The sequence below is a fragment of the Octopus bimaculoides genome, chromosome 1 (assembly GCF_046866305.1).
Source record: "Octopus bimaculoides isolate indiv1 chromosome 1, ASM4686630v1, whole genome shotgun sequence".
In the NCBI taxonomy this organism is placed as follows: Eukaryota; Metazoa; Mollusca; class Cephalopoda; order Octopoda; family Octopodidae; genus Octopus; species Octopus bimaculoides.
The window spans coordinates 149,926,263-149,949,084 of record NC_142928.1 but is presented as its reverse complement, the minus strand read 5'-3'; the positions used below and the strand labels follow the sequence as shown (position 1 = coordinate 149,949,084).

The 22,822-nt window shown below is 36.8% G+C and overlaps 1 protein-coding gene across 1 annotated transcript; it reads left to right on the top strand.

The window, feature by feature from the left end:
* The first annotated feature begins 239 nt into the window (after positions 1–239).
* Positions 240–15,345, top strand: LOC106869713 (U8 snoRNA-decapping enzyme). The gene is made up of 5 exons (XM_014915559.3): positions 240–392; positions 3,560–3,755; positions 5,672–5,890; positions 9,256–9,522; positions 14,516–15,345. Exons 3-5 carry the CDS (start codon positions 5,678–5,680, stop codon positions 14,711–14,713), a joined length of 678 nt encoding a protein of 225 aa, XP_014771045.2. The 5' UTR covers positions 240–392; positions 3,560–3,755; positions 5,672–5,677; the 3' UTR covers positions 14,714–15,345.
* Positions 15,346–22,822: the final 7,477 nt, after the last annotated feature.

Below are 22,822 nucleotides of genomic sequence, written 5' to 3'. Positions count from 1 at the left end.
TTGATATATTTCAAATCAGCTCCACATTTCAAGCCAGCTTACATTACATGCCTATGCACTTCTGTATTCAGTTACCATGTACCTCTAGTATGTAATCCCCATTATATATATACATACAAAAAAGAAGCCTTTGTTAACAACACTACCACCACCGCCACCTTCCTATTGTGGCTCATATTTTTTCATTAAAAGTGCTCCGGGATTATTTAGGTTACATAAGAAAACAAGAAACTATCATCTTTTTCTAGTGACTCATTCAAACAGTTTATAACTTTTTCATGAGTAGCCCAACAAGTCATTATTCCTGCACATTTTAAAGTTCTGATTCTCTGTCAGTTTGCCTAAAATCCAGAATCTTTTGTGCTTCTATTATTTGCACTGAGTACACAGTGGTAAGTGCTTATCAAATCCCTTTCTACATATCAAGTAAGGTTACTTCTGCTGTAATACAAGTGTCTTTTGCTCTCTTTCTTCCTTCTCTCTCTCTCCCTTTCCCTCTTTCCCTATCATTCTCCTTGCTTTCTCTCTTTCCCTCTCTCTCTCTCTCTCCCCTCTCCCTCTGTCTTACTGTTACTTCATTTTGGTCTGGAACATAACCTTTATGCTTGTAAAATCTTAGCCAGCCTTCTAAGCTTAGATCAAAATCATAAAAAAGAAACAAAGAAAAATCACTGATATGTTTCTTATAAATTAATTTGAAGAAAAGGGATCACATATTAGGGGAGGTGCCAAAATTGAGGGCAGAAATGACAGCAGGTCACAAAGACAATTTGAATGTCCTCATTAATAATGCACATCTGATCTCAATCAGATGAGTTTCGTTTGACTTCAATTTCCTTGTGTCATTAAGGAGGCCTCAAGAATTCTATCTACTGGCCAGTAGGTAGGGTATAGAATGTCTCAGGGTCACACAACAAGTTCCAGTTAGTGGTTGAAGAGTTCTTATAATGAGGAATCATTTGCCAAATCCAGTGAAGAGACCTTTCTTGTCCTTTAAACTTCAAATACAAGGACAATAGCCATGTAAGCATTGTATACCTTTTACCTTTTACTTGTTTTGGTCATTAGACTGTGGTCATGCTGGAGCACTGCCTTGAAGAATTTTTAGTTGAATGTATCAACCCCAGTACTTATTTTTTTAAAGCCTCATACTTATTCTATCAGTCCCTTTTTCCAAACAGCTAAGTTAAGTTTAACTTAGCTGTAACCTTAACTTAGCTGTAAACACACCAACACCAATTGTCAAGTGGTGGTGGGAGACAACACAGACACAAAGAAGCACACACATACATATATATATAAATGCATTCAAATCCACTCCTAAGGCTTTGGTTGACTCGAGGCTATAGTACAAGACATTAGTGCAAGGTGTCACACAATGAGACCAAACTCTGAACCACGTGGTTGGGAAGCAAGCTTCTTACCACATTAATTTCCTGATTAAGGGCTATAACATAGGCCAAAATTAGCAGCAGGTTAACTGTATATAGAAAGGTTTTTATGAGTAATCAAAGGGATTGTAGTAATCCACAATGAAGATTAAAATCTCAGGGCTGTTTTCTCTACTTTTGTTTTTAGCAGAACTAATCATTCAGATAATGATTATCCTCATCTCCAAGAGTATAATTTTCATCATCAACCATCATTACATCTTCATTTAACATCTGTTTTCCATGCTGGAATGGGTTGGATGGTTTTCCTGAAAACTAGTAAGCTGGGGAGCTGCAACAGGTTCCAATCTGATTTGGTATGGTTTCTATGGCTGAATGCCAAGAGTGTAGTGGGTTCCTTATACATGCCACTGGCATGAGTGCCAATTACGCAGTACCAGCATTGGCCACAACTATGATCTCACTTGGCTTGACAGGTCTTCTCAAGCACAGTATATTGCCAAAGGTCTCAAGTACCTGTCACTGCCCTTGTGAGGCTCAACATTCAAGCAGTGCTTTTTATGTTCCACCCTAACCCTAACCCTAATCCTAATGTTCAAGGGTGATTTTTACATACCAGTTACATGACACTGACATCAGCTATGACTACTATTTCACTTGGTTTGATGGGTCTTCTCAAGCATGACATATTGCCAAAGGTCTCAGTCACTTGTCATTGCCTCTGTGAAGCCCAACGTTCAAAGATCATGCCTCAACACCTCACCCCATGTCTTCCTCGGTCTACCTGTTCCACAGGTTCCCTGCACCATTAGAGTTCAGCACTTCTTCACAGTTGTCCTCATCCTAAGATTTCTTGTCTTGTTTCATCAAGTATGAATTGACAAAGTCATTGGGGGTGTTAAATGGAGTGCTTCATGGTATTCAAATCCTGTCAAGGTTGTGTTTTTCATCATTTTGAGATCCTTAAAAAAGTACCAATCCAGGGCATTGAGTTGGTGGAACCTTAAGAACATTGGATGGGATTCCTTGCAGTATTTGTTCCAGCTTTTTGTGTTCTGAGTATAAATTCTGTCATTGCCTACATGGAGGGTAGCCTTTATCCGTTACCCAGTTTAACACCACATCCTAGTATCCTGGATACCTTTAGTGTAGTCTATTCTATTATAAGAATTCAGACCAAGTAAAGGGTCACTGAACACTGCCTTCCCTCCTGAGAAAAAAAATTAAAAAATGCTGGTATCCATCTTACTATTAAGTTTGTATGCAGCATGTGTCGCAGGGTATTTTACTCATTCATTATTTTAAGTATATCTCTATTCAGTGCTTACTAAAAAAAAATTGAAGAAAACAACAATATCATTCTCATTGTTCTTAGAACTTACATTTAGTTAGGCGGGAAGGACAATTCCTGTGATTTTTTTACAGCAGGGGTCCCTAACTACCAGGCTGTGCACCAGTTTGGGGACACAGATCATTTCACACTCGATCACACAGAAAGAATAGTTATTTTTATTTCTATTTTATTGACTATCGCAGTCTGGAGGGCGTTTTTGCATTATATATCATCATCATCATCATCATATTATATATAACTTAGATAAGTTAGATATATTCCAGTAAAGATTAGCCCAGGCCATATCTAACTTAATAGCACCACCTGATAGGACCTGTTAAACCATTTTTAAGTGAAGATTTGTGGTATCACAGCCCATTCAAGTAGAGAGTTGTTGTCGACTAAGACGTATCCAGGTATAGGTGGCTTATCTGGTATCCTTTGAAGAAACATGCTCAGGTTCCATCTGAAGGTGATGGGATCTTTTTCTTCTTTTATTTGTTTTGGGATGATGGTGTTAAATAGACAGGGCATGTCAAGGAAAAGAAATTGTGTTACAGTGAATTTATGTGTTGTGATCCTGAATTGTGTTGGAGGTGTATGTCACATGGCCCTAGCCTTGGATAAATTCTGAATGTCATGTTAAGGTTGTTTGGGCAAAGCCGGTGGTATGTTCTCCACATGGTGCAAACGATGTAGTGCTCATGGCAGCACTGGAGAGAATAAAGATTGAATGTTTTAAGGCAGTCCCATAATCAAGATCAGTCATGCCCTTTATTATTTTTTTTAGTGAATGCTCTCTGGGGTGACTCAATTCTTGTAATGTTTTGTTTAGTGTGAGTAGACAACAGGAGCAGCAGTATTCTAAATGTTGCCAAACAATGGAGGAGAAGAAGGGAATGATGACATCTTGCTCTCTGGATCAGAATGTTCTGAGGATCCAGAAGCTCATTTTGTGAGCCATATCGACATATGCAAGGGAGTGCTGAAAAGTTCTTGGCTTTGAGTAAAAGAAAATACAGGAGTATCAGGTAATTATGATTTTATTCAACATATTCTTTCCCAGATTCATACACTTATTGCAGCAGTGCTTCAGTTTTTCTTAGCCCTATAAAAGAATTCAGAAGGTGGGGCCTCCAACCAGGCCTTTCATGATACCCTTAAAGCCAGAAACTTTTCAATTTCTGCTCATATATGTATTATATATCTAATAATTAAATTATAGATGTATTATATATCTAATAATTAAATTATATATCATGCACTTTGTGTTTTGTTATGGTTGTGATACCCCAGTCTGTGGTAAAACTGTCCTGCATAAAACCAGTTCATGATACAAAAAGAGGTTGGTGACCACGGCTTCATAGAGTTTCTAAGACATTTGGAAGATATGAAGGAAGACATCTTCGAACTAGACCTAATTCAAGTGCATGCAGCAGAGTGGGCTCTGCTGAAGGCACCCACACTGGTGCCAAGTGGTGCTACACTGGACAATGGATTAATTCTAACATGTTAATTAGAAATAACTAGGACTGACATTGCTTAACTTTGCTAATTTGACAAGAACTGGTGTTTACAATGTGATATGGCTGTAAACAAGTATAACATGATATAGCACGAACTACTATGATATAATATAGTTAATGTAGTTATAGTTAATATATAATTAAATCAGTGTAAATATTTAATGCTGAGAGAATCAAAGAGCTAACGAGAAATAATTATGTAGTGATGAATAAACAGTATTAGTAATTTACTATTGTGGAGGTGCAATGGCCCAGTGGTTAGGGCAGCGGACTCGCGGTCATAAGATCGCAGTTTCGGTTCCCAGACCAGGCGTTGTAGGTGTTTATTGAGCGAAAACACCTAAAGCTCCACCCACAAGGCTCTGGCAGGGGATGGTGGTGAACCCTGCTGTACTCTCTTACCACAACTTTCTCTCACTCTGTCTTCCTGTTTCTGTTGTACCTGTATTTCAAAGGGCCAGCCTTGTCACACTGTGTCATGCTGAATATCCCCGAGAACTACGTTAAGGGTACACATGTCTGTGGAGTGCTCAGCCACTTGCACGTTAATTTCACGAGCAGGCTGTTCTGTTGATCAAATGGAACCCTCGACGTCGTTAGCGATGGAGTGCCAACAGGAAATTACTATTACTTAATATTGAACAAAGATTAAATATCTTATTTTAAAAAAATACGGGAGGCAATTCCATTCATGGGATTCCATTCATGTTTCAATCCCCTCATCAACAAAGTACAGGGCAAAGGTAAAGAATATGCACACCTGTTGTTTAGGGTTAGGTTTAGGGTTAGGGTTTAGGGATAGTGTTAGGGTTTTTGTTACGCCGAAAACGGGTGGTGTTAGGGTTAGGGTCAGCTTCTCGACCCAACTGGCCGCTGACAAAGTTTTTGTTATCGTTGGTGTTCCTCTCTCGTAACAATATCAGATGATACTCAACCTCACAATCACCTGCAGAAATGCTTTGAATATTTGGGAATATCACAAAAATTTTTGGAGGGCAGCACTCGTATTTTCGGGTACGATATATATTTGAGGGAGTGGGCATGCTTATTTATTTATTTATTTTTATTATCTATTAATTTTTACTTTTGTAAATTAACATAAAATTAATAAAGAGATAGGATAAAATATAAAAATAAAAAGTTTAAATCCAAGTAAACACACCAGTTAACGCATGAACGTTGAAAAAAAGAAAACGGAACTTGAAAATTGATATAGGTAGTAATCCAATGAATTCCGTTAGGTAAAAAAAAAAACTTTATTAAAATCCATCCGAATTCTGGATAATTTACAAAATTAATTTAAACACATAAACAATAGTGTATTTTATAAGAAATACATTCACAAAGAGGTTTTATTTGTTACGTGGAACTTAGATTAGCTGTCTGCTTCTTTACAGTTGTTTACTTTTCATTAACAACAGCAAGGAATGGCGGATTACACAGAAGGAGTTGTCATGGATAGCCGCCTCGAAGACGACCGATCACAATATGACAACAGTTCGGACACGAGTTTCGTTCGACTTCTATCTCCTTGTGTTAATGATATTCCTACGTCGGAATATAATCATGCCGCCCATTGTATGATATATTGCCGAACGAATAAAACTTGGTGTAGGAACACGATGAAAGCTCATATCATGGTAAGCATTATAACTAACTTATTTATTTGCTGTTCTTCCTTTTCTCTTTCTATCTCGGCCGTTTTTCGCTTTGACGAAAATTTGACGTTTCACATTTGCATAATTATTGTTTAGCTACAGGTGAGGCCTAACAAAGCCGCTCCAATCTTGATCATCGTTTTTTTTTTTTATCCCTCTATAATGAACCTTAAGACAATATTATCTTAATGTATCTAAGATTTTCAGGAACATTTGGTTCCAAAACATTTCCTGATTGCTGATATTTCCGAACCAAGGGCAGTCACCTTGGTCAACACACTAAATTAAACAAACATTAAACTTACTTATATAATGAAATGAAATACAAATACCTGTACATTGATATATTCAAGTTTATTAATACTGTACTGTGCAAGGTACTGTGAAACAGGACCGTCCAGTTGGAATTGTACACGTGGTATCTATTGTATCAACGTTCGAGAAACACAATGTGAGGTGTATGTTGTTTCACCTGAATAAACAGACCAGCGAGAGCATTTTAACCATAAGTGCTTCATCTGTTCTCCCTAGACACTGTTTTTAGGATTACATCACTAGAATTTCCTTTCTAGTAGAATGTGATATGAAGATTTGGCAGATCATTGTTGATGCTATCACGATCGTTTTCAAATCTGGTTTACTGATTCAGTTTTGTATGCTAATTATGAAAATAAAATTTATTTTTGCTATAAATTAATAATTAAAAAGCAAACAGCTTTAAATGTTTGTTAATTTTAACCAATTGAAAGCTATAGATATATTGGTGCTTGTTTCCATAGTAACAAGCGAAGCTGTAGTCTGCTTAAAACTACCACACGTATTTTTTTAAACTTACGCGTTTTCTTTGACGAGTGCCTGTTTTTCTTTTTAAAGCAGATCGAAATAAAAAGAAATAATAACAATAAACACAGAATTTGTGGGTGTTTATTCCGTGTAATTACTAAGAATTTGAAATAAATGTAAATTTTTAATAATTTACATTATTTTCGAACCTATTCAGAAAAGAGTTTGTTTGGTTGATATATTCCACGTACTGTTAAGTTTTCAGTTATATCTCGGTTGAGAGGTTCTGCTTTCGTTCATGTCCGTTACTAAATAGAATAAGATACTGAAATACCGTGACTTGTCGATGAATTCAGTAACATTTACACAGCTGGGCCACTGACAAAGGAGTTTTCGACATCGTTGACGACGTCCTGTCTCACCAAAGTGTCCAGACGACGATTGTGGGGATACTTGTGTCTTATGGTTAATGACGGGAATGCTGTATTCTGGGTTGCTCCAAAATCTTTTTTAGTATCCCCTGGTATAATGTTTAACTGAAGGAGTGTGCATACCTTTTTATTTATTTATCTTCTTTTTTTTTCATCAATAAATCAAATTTAATTTTATCTAATATAGTTTTTACAAATGAAAGACAGAGAAAAGCAAAAAGGGGCGAGAGAAAAAAAAAAGAAAAATAGAAAAAATGGGCAGATTTTACTGTTTACTTTTGTAAATTATGTTGCTTTTCGATAATACGATTGTTATTTTCTGTTTCATTATTTTTTTAAAATTTTAACTTATTCAAATGGGAAAGGGTAACACCCATAATTGTTTCTTTTTATATATATATATATGTATATATATATATATATATATATATATATATATATATATATATATATATATATATATATATATATTTATATATATATATATATATAGGTTATTCAGAACTGGGCAGGTAGAATAGAAAAAATTATGACATGTGATTGCTGTCTTAACAAGAAGCCATTGGATTGAATTATCCATAGACTAGAGATCTGATCAGAAAGGTTGCAAGAGACAGGACTTCTTTAAAGGCATTCAAGGGTCCGATGGTGATGTTAAACCGTGTGACTAATTAATCCTTTCTACTATAGGCACAAGGCCTGAAATTTGGGAGAGGGGCTAGTTGATTACGTCGATTTCAGTGTTCGGCTGGTACTTATTTTAATGACCCTGAAAGGATGAAAGGCAAAGTTGACTTCGGTGGAATTTGAACTCAGAACGTGAAGACGGACGAAATACTGCTAAGCATTTCGCCCAGCATGCTAATGAGTGCTCATAGACATTCTTTGATGGATATAATGTTAAGAACATAAAGAAGGACGAAAGACTGCTAAGCATTTTGCCCAGAATGCTGACGATTCTGCCAGCTTCCCGCCTTAATAATAATAATAATAATAATTAATAATAATAATAAAACCTAAAATAATTTCATATATGTGTGTGTGTATACATATATATATATTTGTATATGTATATAAGTATGTATGTATGTATATCTCTCTCACTTTCTCTCTCTCTCTCTTTCTCTCTCTCTCTCTATATATATATCATCATCATCATCATCATCGTCGTCGTTTAACGTCCGCTTTCCATGCTAGCATGGGTTGGACGATTTGACTGAGGACTGGTGGACCAGGAAGCAACACCAGGCTCCAATCTGATTTGGCAGAGTTTCTACAGCTGGATGCCCTTCCTAACGCCAACCACTCCAAAATGTATAGTATTAAATGTCCATCACGACTGATCACTCTATGAATACATCAGTAAAGTTATACTGAAACAGCTGTCATAAATTTTAATCTCAATTTTTGTTCTTTCTTATACTTACACTACACCTAGAATCATCCCTGAGTCAGAGCTAGTGTATAAATTGGATTTGGTACATACACAGTTGCAGTATCCTACCAACATGCGATACCCACCATGCTGGTTTTACCTCACTGTGAATCCTACCTAGCCACTTCAGGTGTCCTATGTGTTGATGTACCTAGATTCTAATGAATCCTATAACTAGTATATATATATAGATAGATAGATATAGTTATAAAGAATAAAAGGGTAAAGACCCCCTTTGGTTGCAAATGACCATGGGATTGTACCTAGAATGTTCCCTTTCAAGGCACAAGTCCGGGCTAGGTTGTTTGTGGAAGACCAGCAGTTACCCATGCATACCAGTCTCCCCTCTCCTCATCACCAATGTTGTCCAAGGGGAAAGGCAAAGGCTGATTCAACTTGGCACCAGTAGTATTGCAACTCATTTCAACAGTTGCATGAACTGGAGCAGCATGAAATAAAGTGTTTTGCTCAAGAATACATCACATAGCCTAGTCTGGGAATTGAACTCACAACCTCGTGATTGTAAGCCCAACACTGTAACCACTGAGCTATGCATATTCACACATATGCGTACACACACACACACTCACACACACACACACACACACATCCACTTTAATACATGAATCTACAAACAATAGTTGTTATAAGATGAAAACAATAACCAATTCTTTGGCATTTGTCTTTATTTCTTTTAGATGCAGTTTCGTTTTGATGGATGCATAGGATTTCCTGGTGGCGCTGTGGAAGCAGATGAAACAATTGTGATGGGTCTAAACCGAGAACTACAAGAAGAAATTGCTTTAAATCTTGACAAATACTCTATCAAAGATAGCGATCATCTTGTGTCATATTTTTACAGACAAAAAAATCTTGTACTACATTTCTTTATAAAGTCTGTGACAGAGAATGATTTCAATGAAATACAAGCAGCAAGTCTTACTTCAGAATGTTATGGAACAGAGGTATTTCAAAATATTTGGAAGTTTTCCCAATCCCTAGCTTTTTCTTTTCATTTTTCACTTTTTTCACTATTTGTAACAAAGTTGTGAGGCATTTTGTAGATTGTATTTTGGGAGATAATTAGATAGATGCTCAAAATATATTTGATCTGATAATTTTTTTTAATATCCAATCTATATAATTTATTGTAAAAATGAGACATAATTTTATTGTTGTAGTTGTTAGGATGACAATGATGATCGTCATCATAACAATAACAACAACAATAACAACAGAATTATGCCTCGTCTTTGCAACAAAACCAAATAGATTGGACTGAGGCATAGGCATGGTTGTGTGGTTAAGAAGCTTGCTTTGCAACCACAAGGTTTCGGGTTCTAGTACACTGCACTGCACCACGGGCAAATGTCTTCTACTCTAGCCTCAGGTCAACTTATGCCTTGTAAGAGAATTTGGTAGTTGGAAACTGTGTGGAAGCCCATCGTGTGTATGTATGTATATATATATATATTGTTGTTGTTGGCACTCTGTCACTTATGACATCGAGGGTTCCAGTTGATCCAATCAACGGAACAGCCTGCTCGTTAAATTAACGTGCAAGTGGCTGAGCACTCCACAGATACGTGTACCCTTAACGTAGTTCCCGGGGATATTCAGCGTGACACAGTGTGACAAGGCTGACCCTTTGAATTACAGGCACAACAGAAACAGGAAGTAAGAGTGAGAGAAAGTTATGGTGGTAGAGTACAGCAGGGTTCGCCACCATCCCCTGCCGGAGCCTCGTGGGGCTTTAGGTGTTTTCGCTCAATAAACACTCACAACGCCCAGTCTAAGAATTGAAACCGTGATCCTATGACCGCGAGTCCGCTGCCCTAACCACTGGGCCATTGCGCCTCTAGGCATTCTTGTATAGTAATGCCCTTATATAAATATATATATATATATATATATATGTGTGTGTGTGTGTGTTTGTGTGTATGTGTTAGTATTTCTGTTTGTTCCCACACTGTTTGACAACCAGTGTTGGTTTGTTTATGCCTCTGTAACTTAATGGTTCAGCAAAAGAGACTAATAAAATAAGTACCAGATTTTAAAGGCAATTACTGGGGTTAATTTGATTGTTTAAACCCTTCAAGACATTGCTGTCCAGGATGACCCTTAAGTTTGCTCCCCACTTCACACAAACCTGTCTATACAGATTTATACAGCTGCCCAGGACAGCAAAGCCCCCCTCCCCATCCCAGCTATGATATTTTTGCAGTTCAATCCATAAATTCAGCTTTCTAAAAATGCCTAACTTGAGTATATATAGTCCATCATAATCACACACTTACTGGTTGTAATAGAGTGCAACATGATAATCAAAGCATGCCATTTTTGTTTTTTTTTGTCTTTGTGTAAACCCAGTCAACCATGATAAAATAGATAGATGTCTAGTAATATGATATAGATCAATGAAATGTGCTTAAATGACTGGGTGTAAGCCATTTATTCACTACTCTAGATATACCATTCCTCTGTGTGATTGGGGACTATGAAGGGGTGCTGAAAAGTTCCTGACTTTGAGTAAAGGAAAATACAGGAGGATCAGTTAATTATGATTTTATTCAACATATTTCCTTCTCAGATTCAAACACTTATTGCAGTAGTCCTTCAGTTTTTGTAAACCCTGTAAAAGAACTCAGAGAGTTGGGCCTCCAACCACGTCTTTCAGCCCTCCCTTGTATACTGTTCATTCTGACATGAAGGGTTTTTATGTATGGAATACACATTATGCTGTCCTGTCTGATCCAGTAGGTTCTGTTGATGGTCTTAACTAATATAGTCAGAATGCACTTGGTCAGAATTCATCAACTGTTCTTCTGCATTTATCTCTAGCCTGACTCTCCATCAGTTATAACAATGAGGGTTCCAGTTGATCCAATCAGCACAATAGCTTGCTCATGAAATTAACATGCAAGCAGCTGAGCTCTCCACATCCACACATACTCTTAACGTATTCTCAAGCAGATTCAGTGTGAGACGGAATGTAACAAGGCTGGCCCTTTGTAATACAGGTATGACTTATCTATCTATAATGGTGACAGTAAGTGCTTATGAGATGCTGGTACTACTGCTATTTTTGTAATCATATGCATTTTTTGTTTGACTGGACTGAGTGGGAAACGTAATGTTCCCAGTCTTTCACACCTGTAATGTTATCTTATTTAGGACAACATTGTATATGCATAGTGGCTGCTCATATATGAGCCTGCAGAACTATAGCACCCCCTATTTTCACTCAATATTATTGATAACATTCAATATAAGGGGTCCTTTTTTTTTAAATTCTTTCTTTATACCTGTACATTATATAATCCTTAAGCTTAATGTCAGTAGCCATCCCCTAGTTTATGAAAAAAATACAAAAATCCTTCTATAGAACTGTGCACTTCACAGTTCCAGCAATGTGGTGTTTGGCTGTTGTGTGCACACTCACATGTCTGCGATAGGAAACTTCACACTAAGGAGAGACAACACTGTCATTCATGCAGTGCCGGTGAAAGGTAGTGTTTCTCTTTGAAAAATAGGGCAGATTTTCCCCCCTTATTTTGTGATTTAGGGGGGGATTGTTGAAAAAACAAGGGGGTATTCGTGGTGGTGTTCAGTGAACAAATTAAACACACTACCCGGCAATGACTAAAATGCAAACCAATCAAGTTTATGGATAAATATTCTTTTCATATATTTGTTTCCTTTTACACAATATTAAAACAATGGCTTAAAATTTTCTGAAGCAGCACCCCCACTAATTTTATCTACGAGCTGCCACTGTATATGCATTTGCATGTTCATGGGTAACTGAACCTGCAGTAACAGGGACACCTGCAACAAGTTCCAGTAAAGTGGAACTTGTTATAGCAACAAACTGTTCTCCTTGTGACATATTGATACATTTGTTAGAGTGTTGAACAGAATTCAAATCTTTAGGTTTAATATTGGCTTTCATCCATTCACAGTCAATAAAAAACCTTGCTCAAAGTCCAACCCTTGCTCAAGGTCCAACCCTTGACTTCATTGTGAGGGGAAGGTTAAACGAGTGTCAAAGCTATGCCATTGGGGACTTTGAGTCCCTGGTAGGGCCACCCAAGGTGGACAGGTCTGACAGGTGCTAGGGCTAACTGGAGGGCAATGGTAAACTCCAGGCATCGTCTGTTCCAGAACCTGGTGGTGCTGGATTGTGTCTGCAGGTATCCTGTGGTGAGGTGTAACACAAGGATGACCTAGTACCAGTCATATATAGTGGTTTACAAATACAGACAGGAACTGTTTTTGCAGACACTGATCATCCTTTGAAACTCCTATGAACTCTCACAATAAAATAGTACCATTCTGAGATAGAGGATTCACGGAACTGTTAGAATGTCAGAGTGGATACCTTGCAATATCTGTTCTCGCACTTTGTACTCTGAGTTCAAATCCTTCCATGGCCTACACGAGTAGTAGGATTAATATGTTGTCTGATTTGACATCACCTATTGGTATCTTTAGCAGAGTCCATTCTGTTTACAAGCATTCAGGCCAGGCTTGTGGGTTTGATGCTACCTTCCTCCCTTCTTGTCATCTGTCTCAGAGATCATATAACAGGTCATAGGCACTGCTTTCTCTCCTGACTAAAAGATTTTAAAAAAAGTTCAGGTATTCTTTATTTTATGTATTTTGTTCTCTGTGTAGGTTGGTTATAGGTGTGGTCTATTGAGGTGATTTTTTATAGGTGTAGATATGAAATTACAACTTTGTGTTCTTAGTAGTTTGTTTAGATGTGTTGTGGAGGGATTATGAGCCCAGATAGCAATGACTTTATTGTTTTGATATGTATGTGTGTTCTTATTGTTTGTGTAACATTTTTATTTTATTACTTTTCTTATGTGATTTGTAGTGGAGATTTATTGTAGGTAATTCTTAATACTGTTGTCTTTTGTTTTATGTTATTGAGAGTCATGCTTGATTGCATTTAATGTTGTTTTTATGTTGCTAATATACAAGACGTTGATGCATTTTAATAGAGGCTAATTTTTTAGTCTGTTTATAGCCACTGTTCTTGAGGATTGATACAGGATTATTATAGTTGTGACAGAGGAATAGTGAGAGGGAAGCATTAGTCTTATGCACATAAACATGAGAAATTAAGCAATCTTAATGTTCATAAAATGTGATATTAAACTTGCTTACAACATTAATTGTGTAATTTGTTGAAAATTTCTCTAGTTCATAACCATTTCTCATGCTGACATAGTTTGACAGTTTGATGGAATCCAGCTAGCTGCAGAGCTGCCCCAAGGCTTCAGTGTCAGTTTTGGCATGGTTTCTACAGTTGGATACCCTTCCTAACAGCAACCACTTTACAGAGTGTACTGGGTGCTTTTTGTATGCCACCAGCACTAGTCAGGTTGTCAAGTAACTTGCAAAACAGAAAAAGAATAGGGGGGAAAAAGAAGGAAAATTTTAAAAGCCCTAAGATGGGGGAGGGGTGTATTTAAAGGGAGAGGTGGATTTAAGCCAGGTGTTGAAAGCTAAAGTATGACTGAGAGACAAACACTTGTCTTGCTATACTGAAGATACATGGCTACTTGATATTATATGAGTGGATGGGAGTAGCTGGGAAGAAGATGAAGCTGGTTGTGATGGGGTGCCAGAGCAAACTCTCAAGATATAAGGAGGTGAGCATAAGAGAGGATACAGAAAGTGGATTGGCGGGTGAGGTAAGAAGTTTCATAAGAGTGTGAGGGGAGAGCAATTGATAGCTAGAGATGGGGGTAGAGGTGAAGTAATGAGTGATGAACAAGGGTGGCATTTTGGTTGATGGTAAATATCAGTATGGAGAGCATGTAGGGTAAGAGAGACATTAGTGGCCCAGGAAGAATAGATCAGTAGGTAGAAGTACCTTTTATATGAAAATGAAATATTTTGTCCTTCTCCTCTTAAAACATAATCTCTATGTTAATGATTTCTCAGGTACTGGGAACAGTTATCCCACCACTGTTTACTATGTCCAATGGAAAATCAGGTTTACCAAACTTTCTTGCCAATATGTTTATTGGTAATGCACAACAACAGCTACTATGTGCACTAGAATCCTGCAAAATTCTCTCCAAGACTGAAATCAATGAAGCTGTGATGAAAAGTAAAAAAATTAACAAACAAAATGTTTAATGTAAATTTTATTCATTTGGAGCATTTGGGAATTTTATTCATTTGGAGCATTTGGGAATTCTATTCATTTGGAGCATTTTTAAGAATTTTATTCTCTTGGAGCATTTAAGAATTATATTCATTTGGAGCATTTAAAAATTTTATTCAGGAGGAACATTTCATTGTTTACATTTTGAGCATCACCTATCTTATGAAAAGTTGTGGACAGTACATTTACTTTCCCAGATTAAAATCTCAGAAATAATGGTTGAAATAAAAGTTTGTTGGCAACTAAAAAAATTTGTACTGAATATCAAAGAAAATTTGTTTTGATTGATTAAAAATACTCTTTATAACTGTTATTGTATTTTGGTTGAAACATCAAAACCCTTAATCAGATGCTATTGATTAGGCTTCATTAGAAGCACACTCAACATCCAAACTCTATCTATCCATCCCTACAGAACACTGAAGAGATGGAGCTAACATGGAGGATATCATAGCCTCATGGCAGAAACAGCCATAAGGAACTGATCTTTTAATCTTTTACTCTTTCATGTATTACTAGTATATATTTGTGTAGCAAACAGTCTTTGCATGTGTATGTATTCTTATAATACTCCCTTTTGTTTGGGAATAGACATAATAGAATATCTGCTGGTTGATGTATGTCATTTTTGTATCACCTCCATTTTCTTTTTGCTGTATAAATTAAGGGTAAACCACTTTTACCCCCGCCTATATATGACACTCGATTGTGAAATTGCCATGCAATAACCATCACTTGGGTATTAATAATTGGGTACACTACCAGCAGTATATTGAATAACTCTCTAACTCACATGGATATATATATATATATATATATATATATATATATATATATATATATCGTTTTGCAAGTTACTTGGTGACCCTGTCAGTGCTGGTACCATGTAAAAAAGCATCCAGCCCACACTGTAATGTGGTTGGCATTTGAAAGGGCATCCAGCTGTAAAAATCATGCCAAAAATGACTTCACCTGCTAGTGCCACGTAAAAAGCACTAAGTCCACTCTGCAGAGTGGTTGGTGTTAGGAAGGGCATCCAGCCATAAAATCCCAGCCAAAACAGGCACAGTAGCCTGGAGTAGTCTTCTACCTGGCCAGCTCCTGTTAACTGTCCTACTCATGCATGCATGTAAGACAAATGTTAGATGACAATGACAATGACGATATATATATACATGTATATATACATGTATATATATATATATATATATATATATACACACACACACACGTACACATGTACATAAAATATGATTTAATTTTTACATCGACTGTATGTATTCCTAATCTTTGAATATATTGAAATAACAATACACATGCACGCACACGCACACACACACATTCATATTTATGAATATTGATGACTCACATGTAATAGGGTTAAGCAGTGCTTATCTTATCTCAGTCCAAGCTGTTGTTGACTATATCTGGAAATCAAAAGTACAAAGTAAAGTGAAATAGAATGATTGATTCTTGTATCAATCATTTTATTTTACTGTTTTTTTTTTGTGAAGTTACCACCATTCACATGTTGCAGACTCATATAGATATCTGTTAAAAATGCATAGTAATTATTTATTGTGTTGTGTATTTCAAATGATGAATGAATCAACGAGAGATATTGCCCTGGAACAGAGCCAGCCAAACCATCTCAGTATGGTAAAATGACATTAACATGAAACAGATAGTCACTGATTTATTTCTCTTTATAATTAATATTTTCAGTGTTTCATTACACTTCTTCAAATCCTGATTATTGAGAGTCTGCCAGACTGTATCTAGTGATAAATTATTAATTTTAATTACAAATGTCAGGATTTAGCAAATGTCAAAAAGGCATATTGAAATCATCATCATCATCTAACCCTTTAGCTTTCTAATTCCTCTGAGAAATGTAATGCTTATTTATTCACATTGTTTTGAATTAATTATGCACTATCTCATAACATTGATGATGTTATTGTTTATTTTTATGAACATGTGAAAGGGGTGGACCCAGAAAGATGTGAGACCAAGTGGCAAGAAAGGATCTTCAGACATTGGGCCTCACAGAGGGTATGACAAGGGACTGCGGTGGTTTGCTGGTTTCTGGTGGTTTGCTGCACTTGAGAAGACACACCAAGCTAAATAAATCGTGATTGTCCTTGCATACAGGCATGTCCCTTGCATCCCCCTTCAGCTGAGCAATCCTAACCTTGTGAGCTTGTGGGTGCTAGTGCCATGTAAAAAGCACCCATGCTGGTGCCTCATAAAAGCATCCTTGCTGGTGCTGTGTAAAAGCACCCAGTACACTCTGTAAAGTGGTTGGCATTAGGAAAGGCATCTAGCCGTAGAAACCATGCCAAAACAGACATGGAGCTTGAACAGCTCTTATCAAACCATCCAGCCTGTTCCACCATGGAAAACAGATGTTAAATGATGATGATTGTTGGATAAGTATGAGAGACCAGATCTGGTTTGTTGAACATAAAACAGGTAGGATATTTGGGCAAGATACAACTAATTTCCCTTGTCTACATGTTTTATTTGCTTATTGTAAACAATGGCTTTAACAAAAATCCAATCAATTCCTTAGTGCTGCCTAGCATTCATGTTGATAGTCATTTCTACCAGAGATCTGACTGGTTAGTCATGTGCTCACATCATCAATCACAAATCCTGATTGTTGAAACTCAGTAATCTAGTTTCCATTCCTAGTTGTTTTGGGACTGTCAAATATTCCTGCTACAAGTCTGCAGAATATCAATCACAGAAAGAGAATTAGGGAAACAGGCAGCAAAATATACAGATATTGTCATATGTTATCAAGCTCTATGTCTTCTAGTATGATACACAGATGGCAATTTTATTCTAATACTGTTTCAGTTGCATATATCAAGTTTTTCTACAGTTTGTCAAGCTTTCACAATACCAATAAATGTTTTATTCCCTATTTCCAATATATCAAAGCACAACAAGTCTGTAAAGACACTTATTTCAGACAATTCCACAGCATCATGTCTTCTAGCAATATGTATACATTTAGCATGATACACAGATGGCAATATATATATATATATATATATATATAGCTTGCAGAATTGTTAGAATGTTGAAAATAATGCATTACAGTATTTGTTGCAGTTCTTCACATTTGATCTTGCTGAAGTCAACTTTACCTTTTCATCCCAGTCAAGTACTGGTGTTGATGGTATCAACTACTTCCCCTTCCTTCAAAATGGCTGGTCATGTACCTTAAATCAGAAATGACCGACAGCCAGCCTTAAAATTCTGTTATGACCAAGAGAACTGTAAGAAACAGAAGTGAGCTGCGAACTGAGCCTTGATGGACACTTACCTGCTTGCTAACTTCCACGCGGAACTCATGGCCAAATCTCACCTTTTTGACAGCATCTCTGTACACAGCTTGTACAACTTTCAAAAACCATTCAGCTACATCTAGTTTTCTAAGCAATCACTTGACTACCTCATGAGGTACCCTGTCAAAACCATCTTCAGATTAACAAATGCTAGGTATAGTAACTTTTTCATAACTGAGTACTTCTGTAGCCATCTCATTAGAAAGAAAGTATCCTTGATACTCCAACCTGGCAACAACCTGAACTGTGTCTTGTCTAACATAATTGTCTTTCTTATCAGTTGAGTTATATAACTCTGTTACTTTCATAACTTGGTCCAACAGTTTGGTGCCTCTGTGGTTGCGTCTTCCTAGAGCATCTCTCTTACAGTTAGTAATACTGTTTTGTCAGTCAGTGGCCATGAGGTTCAGCTGAAAAGTTCAAAGGCCGACCAAGATACTCTCATGGAATGTGACCAAACAGAGTTTAGCTTTCAACATAGTCCTCCTTCCAGTCCACATACTTCTCATGTCAGGTGTTTCAGGGTTTGGATCCCATTGGTGAAGAAGCTTTCATCCTATTGGTCAAAAAAGTCATCAACAGCAGGTATGACATCATCATCACTGCAATACTCATCCCCAACTAAGTGTTTTTTTATGTCGGGGAAACAGATGATTGTTGGATGGTGCCAAATCAGGAGAATAGGGAAGGTGACCAACCAGTTCAAAGCCACAATCCTGCACAGCAGTCATTGAAACCAAGGACTTGTGTGCTGGAGCATTGTCCTGATGAAACAAAACCCCTTTCATCAGTTTTCTTGGGTGTTTGGTCGATAGCCTTTCATAACTGCCTCAGCAAGTTGGCATAGTACTCTCTATTGATAGTGTAGCCCTTTTGGAGATAGTCATAAACACAACACCTTTTGTATCCCCAAAAACTGAGGCCATCACCTTCCTTGTAGATGAAGTGACCATGGCTTTTTTGGAGCATGTGATAAGGGGTGTTTCTACTACATGGATTGTCTCAGGCTGAAAATGGTGAAACCAATGCTCAGCCTGAGTTAGGAATGCCCAAGGAAACCTACTGGATTCTACCTCAAACAATGTTAGATTTCCCATGATCTGATCAGCTTGGTGCACTTTTGATCAGGTGTCAGAAGACACGGTACCCATCAAAGAGAAACCAACGTCATGCCAAGTTCATGGTGTATACTTGATGTCTAGCTTCTCTTCTAGTTACCCAATATTTTCTGGTCTCACTTTCCTTCCAATCTTTCCAGGCTTTCTCTGTTGTTATGGCTTTGTCTACTGTACCATTTACCCCCATGCCACTGTGGCATAGAAGCGAATGGAACATTAAGTAGACAGCAATATGGTGAAGATGTTTAAGTTCCCTGTTGACACTGTGACTGGTCATTTCACACTTTCAATGACCTCTGGCATAAAAGATTTCTTACTTGAAAAATGGGTAAGGGTTAGTGACTGGAAGAGCATCTATCTAAAATACTGCCTCACACAACTCAACTCCCTGTTCAACCGACATGGCAAAAAAACAAACAAAACAAAACACACACACACATTAAATGAACACATGCTTCTTGAATGTGAGGAATTTGGCTAAGGCTCTCTTTCATTTTATCTCTTCTACTCAGTACATCTCTACAACCCCTCCTGAGCTATCTTTTATTTTGTCAATGTTACTAGTAATACTTGGTCATATACTTTTCTTACTTAATGATTAATTACTGTTAGTTCAACATTGTATAGCTAAGAAGCCTGCTAAGCCTGTCATGTGGAAATGTTATTTTAACAAGTATCTATTTATCACCTGATGAGACACATCTGCACCTCTGGATGCTTCTGAACCAGTTGTTAAGTGTCCCACTTATAAGGGATCAATGCTAGACATGTCGAAACAATCATTGTGATTAATAATAAAAATTCTCATGTTCCATCTTCCGTCCTTCATTTACCATATATATGGTTGTGTGGTTAGGAAGCTTGCTTCCCAGCTACATGGTTTCGGGTTCAGTCCCACGGCGTGGCAACTTGGGCAAGTGTCTTCTGCTATAGCCCCGAGCTGACCGAAGCTTTGTGATTGAATTTGGTAGGCGGAAGTTACTGCCGTGTGTGTATATGTCTGTGTATGTGCTTGTGCCTCTCTCCCAGAGAGTGAGAGAGGGAATATATATGTGTGTATGCGTGCACATCTTTGTGCTTATGTCTGTAGCCCCACCACCACTTGACAACCTGTGTTGGTTTGTTTATGTTCCATAACTTTTTAGTTTAATAAAAGAAACCAATAGAATAAGTACCAAACTAAAAGAAAAAAAAATAAATAAATACTGAAGTTGATCTGTTCAGCTAAAACCCTTCAAGTAATGTCCAAGCATAGCTGCAGTCCAATGACTGAAACAAGTAAAAGAAAAAAAAACCCAACAAATAAGAATTACACTGAAAAGTTCCAAGAACAGAACATGGTTGGTGTTGTCTTCCATACTTATAAACTATATTGGTCTTCTATTATTCTTCTGTTCTGCAGCATAGTAATGTGGCTTTTTAGTATTCTAAACATTAAATCAGCTTTTATCTATTTAATAAAACCATATTGGTTTTTCAATTACAGAAGCATATTTTTGAAGACCCCTCCATATATCACTGTAAGCTCCCCTTTTTACTTGTGCTTCCTTGAATGTTTTAACAAAATGACTTTGTAGTCATTTGGGTTTGTTTTTTTGTTTATTAACGAACCAAAATTAAATGTCCATGATAATTGACTAGAAGTACTTTTTAAGAGTATCTAATATCTTGTTTAGGTGAGGTCAACAGTACATTTAAAACCTACCACCTTGAAACAACATTTATTTACCAAAGTAATTTAAATAAAAAGCTGAAAATGTTGAGAGAGAGAGAGAGAGAGAGAGAGAGGGGAGAAATGGCTAATATTCTTTGTGATATCTTCTCCCATTTGCAGTGTGTGATGTAAGAGAAGGTTAAAAAGAGAGTTCAAAATTAGTCAGCTTCAAACTTGACCTGAAATAGCTTCCTATTGCAATGAGTCACTCTACAAACCACAAAGCAAGTGAAAAACTAGAAACATAGAAGGCCAGCAGGATTATTAGAGTCATACATCAAACAAACCAAGAATTTCATTAAGCATTAAATAAACTCAGATGTAAAAATGCCTTAAATGTTCTGTATATGCTTGCTTACACAGAATTCGTTAAGTGTTTATCAATCAAAAATATACAAAAAGCACAGCAAACATATTAATAAGAATAACAAAAAAAAAATGAAAACAAGAGGCAATAACAATGAGCTTAATATTAGTGAAATTGTAAAATGAAATAAAGCAATGCCAATGGAATATATATATATATATATATATATATATAGGTGCAGGCTTGGCTGTGTGGTAAGAAGCTTACTTCCCAACCACATGGTTATGGGTTTAGTCCTACTGCGTGGCATCTTGGGCAAGTGTCTTCCACTATAGCCTCAGGCCAATCAAAGTCTTGTGAGTGGATTTGGTAGATGGAAACTGAAAGCCCATAGTATATATGTGTGTATGTATGTATTTGTCCCCCGCCACCATCGCTTGACAACTGATGCTGGTGTGTTTATGTCCCCGTAATGTAGCAGTTTGGCAAAAGAGACCAATAGAATAAGTACTAGGCTTACAAAGAATAAGTCCTGGGGTCGATTTGTTCAACCAAAGGCAGTGCTCCATCCAAATTATTGAAACAAGTATATATATATATATATATATATATATATATAAAATGGTTGATGAGGCGTTTGCAATGTCAAGAGAATGGTTGGAAGTTTTTTAATATGTTAAGATAAAAGATCTAAAACATATTTTGATGGTAACATTCATTTACCAAAAACATTACAACAGACTTGAAAATTAGAAATTCATCAGACATATTTATATCGACATCACAGGTTCCTTAAGTGATATAAAGAAAAAAAGGCAGTGGTCTTATATTGATATGAAAGAAAGAGCCCATTGCTTTTACAGACCCTTAAAAACTAACAAGACTGAACAGAATGCAAGTTGATTGCTGGAAAGACATACACAGAAGTGAATTTCCAGAGAACTCAGTATAGCATTTAGCATGGGGCTTGGAGGTGGAAACACAGAATACATGATGAGTGATTTGGAAGTACTTGAGTGGAAGAGGCACAATATCAGCTAGCTGCACTGTAAGTAACAGTAGAAAAGAGAGAGAGAGGAGACTTCATGTTTGTGGACCAGAAAGTTAAAGTGTGTTGGTGAATATTTTCATACCAATTAGTCAGGTACTACCATCTCTATTTTTTTCTTTTGATAAAGTCCAGGATGTTTATGTGTACCAGTAACACTGTTTCAGATGTGGGACCAATACACTATGTAGGTCACACTTTGCATAAGGTTAGTAGTTGTTAAAGTTTAACACCTTAGCATTTAACCTGGCTCAAATATTCTACCTGTTTTATGGTCAAACCAATTAGATCTGACCCCTCACACCTATCCTACAATGTCATTCTAAGAGATAATGTATGATTAATTACATGTGACAGAGTGATCTGAATGTTGAAGAATTTTTTCAGGTCATGAAGAAGGGAATTCTTTACCATGATGAAGATGTGCAAAGAGAGACGCATAAAAATCAGTGATTCTGATGTTTAGCATTTACAACAACCACAATAGCCCATTTCTGTAGAGAATATTTTTATTTAAAAAACAACAACACATCAG

Coding starts and splice junctions, on each gene's coding strand:
- LOC106869713 (XM_014915559.3), top strand. CDS start 5,678: ATGGCGGATTACACAGAAGGAGTTGTCATGGATAGCCGCCTCGAAGAC. Junction 5,891..9,255: donor CGATGAAAGCTCATATCATG/GTAAGCATTATA, acceptor TATTTCTTTTAG/ATGCAGTTTCGTTTTGATGG. Junction 9,523..14,515: donor CAGAATGTTATGGAACAGAG/GTATTTCAAAAT, acceptor ATGATTTCTCAG/GTACTGGGAACAGTTATCCC.